This window comes from Pundamilia nyererei, unplaced genomic scaffold (assembly GCF_000239375.1).
Source record: "Pundamilia nyererei isolate P.nyererei 1_Seehausen unplaced genomic scaffold, PunNye1.0 scaffold00070, whole genome shotgun sequence".
NCBI classification, from domain to species: domain Eukaryota; kingdom Metazoa; phylum Chordata; class Actinopteri; order Cichliformes; family Cichlidae; genus Pundamilia; species Pundamilia nyererei.
The window spans coordinates 2,640,888-2,642,345 of record NW_005187471.1 but is presented as its reverse complement, the minus strand read 5'-3'; the positions used below and the strand labels follow the sequence as shown (position 1 = coordinate 2,642,345).

Genomic DNA, 1,458 nt, shown 5'->3' with positions numbered 1-1,458 from the left:
TTTTTTTTTTTTCATAACTCTGGTTTTATAGCCTATCAACACAATTTAAAAACTAGTATATAGTTTGAAGTCCACACTTTTTATACAAAAATGAACAGCCTTAAATATCTAATCATATTTGTCTATTCATTGTAACTACTATACGCCGCTGTACTATAATTTTTTCCTTTTTCTTCTTTTTAAGTCATAACACTATGGGTACCAGAAGTGTTGTGGTAAACCAACTTTCAAGTTGCTTTTCTCAAGAACACAATTTAAAAGTTTCTTTCTCAAGAAACCGATTTGAAAGTTGCTTTCCTGAGAAAGCAGTTTTTGCTAGGAACCAAGCTTCGTTTTCTTTATTTATATGGAGAAATACCTTTATAACCACTGGCCAAAGTAGCTTTTCAAGACGTCGTTAGCACAGCTTTTCGCTCAGCTTTTCCCAATATGTGATCGAATAAAACATAAAAACTAATTTTGTCTTATTAGTTAGATTTGTTGGTCTATGATTCTGACTTGGATAATAATGACAATTTTTTGAGCAATCAAATGAAGAAACTTAATTTAATTACAAACTTTTTCTCTTTCTGCAGTAAATCCTAGATTGACTTGATTAGTTTGCTGTTAATTATCCGTCAGAGAAATAATCTCTCAAAAACTAAGAATTATTTTTGTTTCTATATTTTCCTAAAACAAGAATGATGCACTCATGCTGACATGCTGGTTTAGAATGAACGGCTTTCCAACAAATCTAATAAATTCAAGCCATGCATTACATTTTTTTAACAACCACATGACAACACAACACAAAAACAAAGAAGTACCAAAACTGTTTTTTGTACAGTTTATTGCATATTGTGTATTTCCCAACCATACTAGTAAAAGCTCAGACAATATTTGGCCCGCGCCAAATATTGTGAACTTGTGTGTTTTAAGATTTGAAAATCAGAGTGACTTCATACCTCCGCCAGATCTTCAAAACAGCTGCCCACCAACGGATGAGGGCTGCCATCAGCAGTCATCTCAACAGCGTCCTCAATCAACCCGAGCAGCTTCACAGTCAACTCGTGGATGTCTAGGATGTTACTGAAGACCACCTCGACATCCTGCAACGACAGGACAACGTGAGTGCCCGTTTCACTGTTGTGGTGTGAAACGAGTAGCTATGTTAAACTGCTGTGACTAAGGATTTTTATCTTCCAATGCTGAAACCACAAATAAGTGAAAGGTCTTTCTACGCTGGTACAAGGCACAGAAAGAGAGTCCACATGACGAGGTTATGCAGTTTACACATGGACATGAGGGGAAAAAGGATAGAGTTACAAGATGATATGCATGACATTAAGATCCACTGGATGTCACACTAGAGCACCTTTATCTCAGACCAAAACAAACAGGCCACACTTCCGCCCTCCTTCCTTTTGTCTCTCACTTAAAACTTAGATGAGTTGTTTACAAGAGTACACAAAAAAAAAA

General features: G+C 35.9%; 1 protein-coding gene across 1 annotated transcript in view; it reads right to left on the bottom strand.

The window, feature by feature from the left end:
- The window catches only part of sos2 (son of sevenless homolog 2 (Drosophila)), a 40,695-nt gene that overhangs the window by 18,205 nt on the left and 21,032 nt on the right, over positions 1-1,458 (bottom strand). Inside the window, exon 6 of the mRNA XM_005736733.1 lies at positions 945-1,088. Coding sequence (XP_005736790.1) covers positions 945-1,088 — 144 coding nt within the window. The remainder of the gene's footprint in view (positions 1-944; positions 1,089-1,458) is intronic.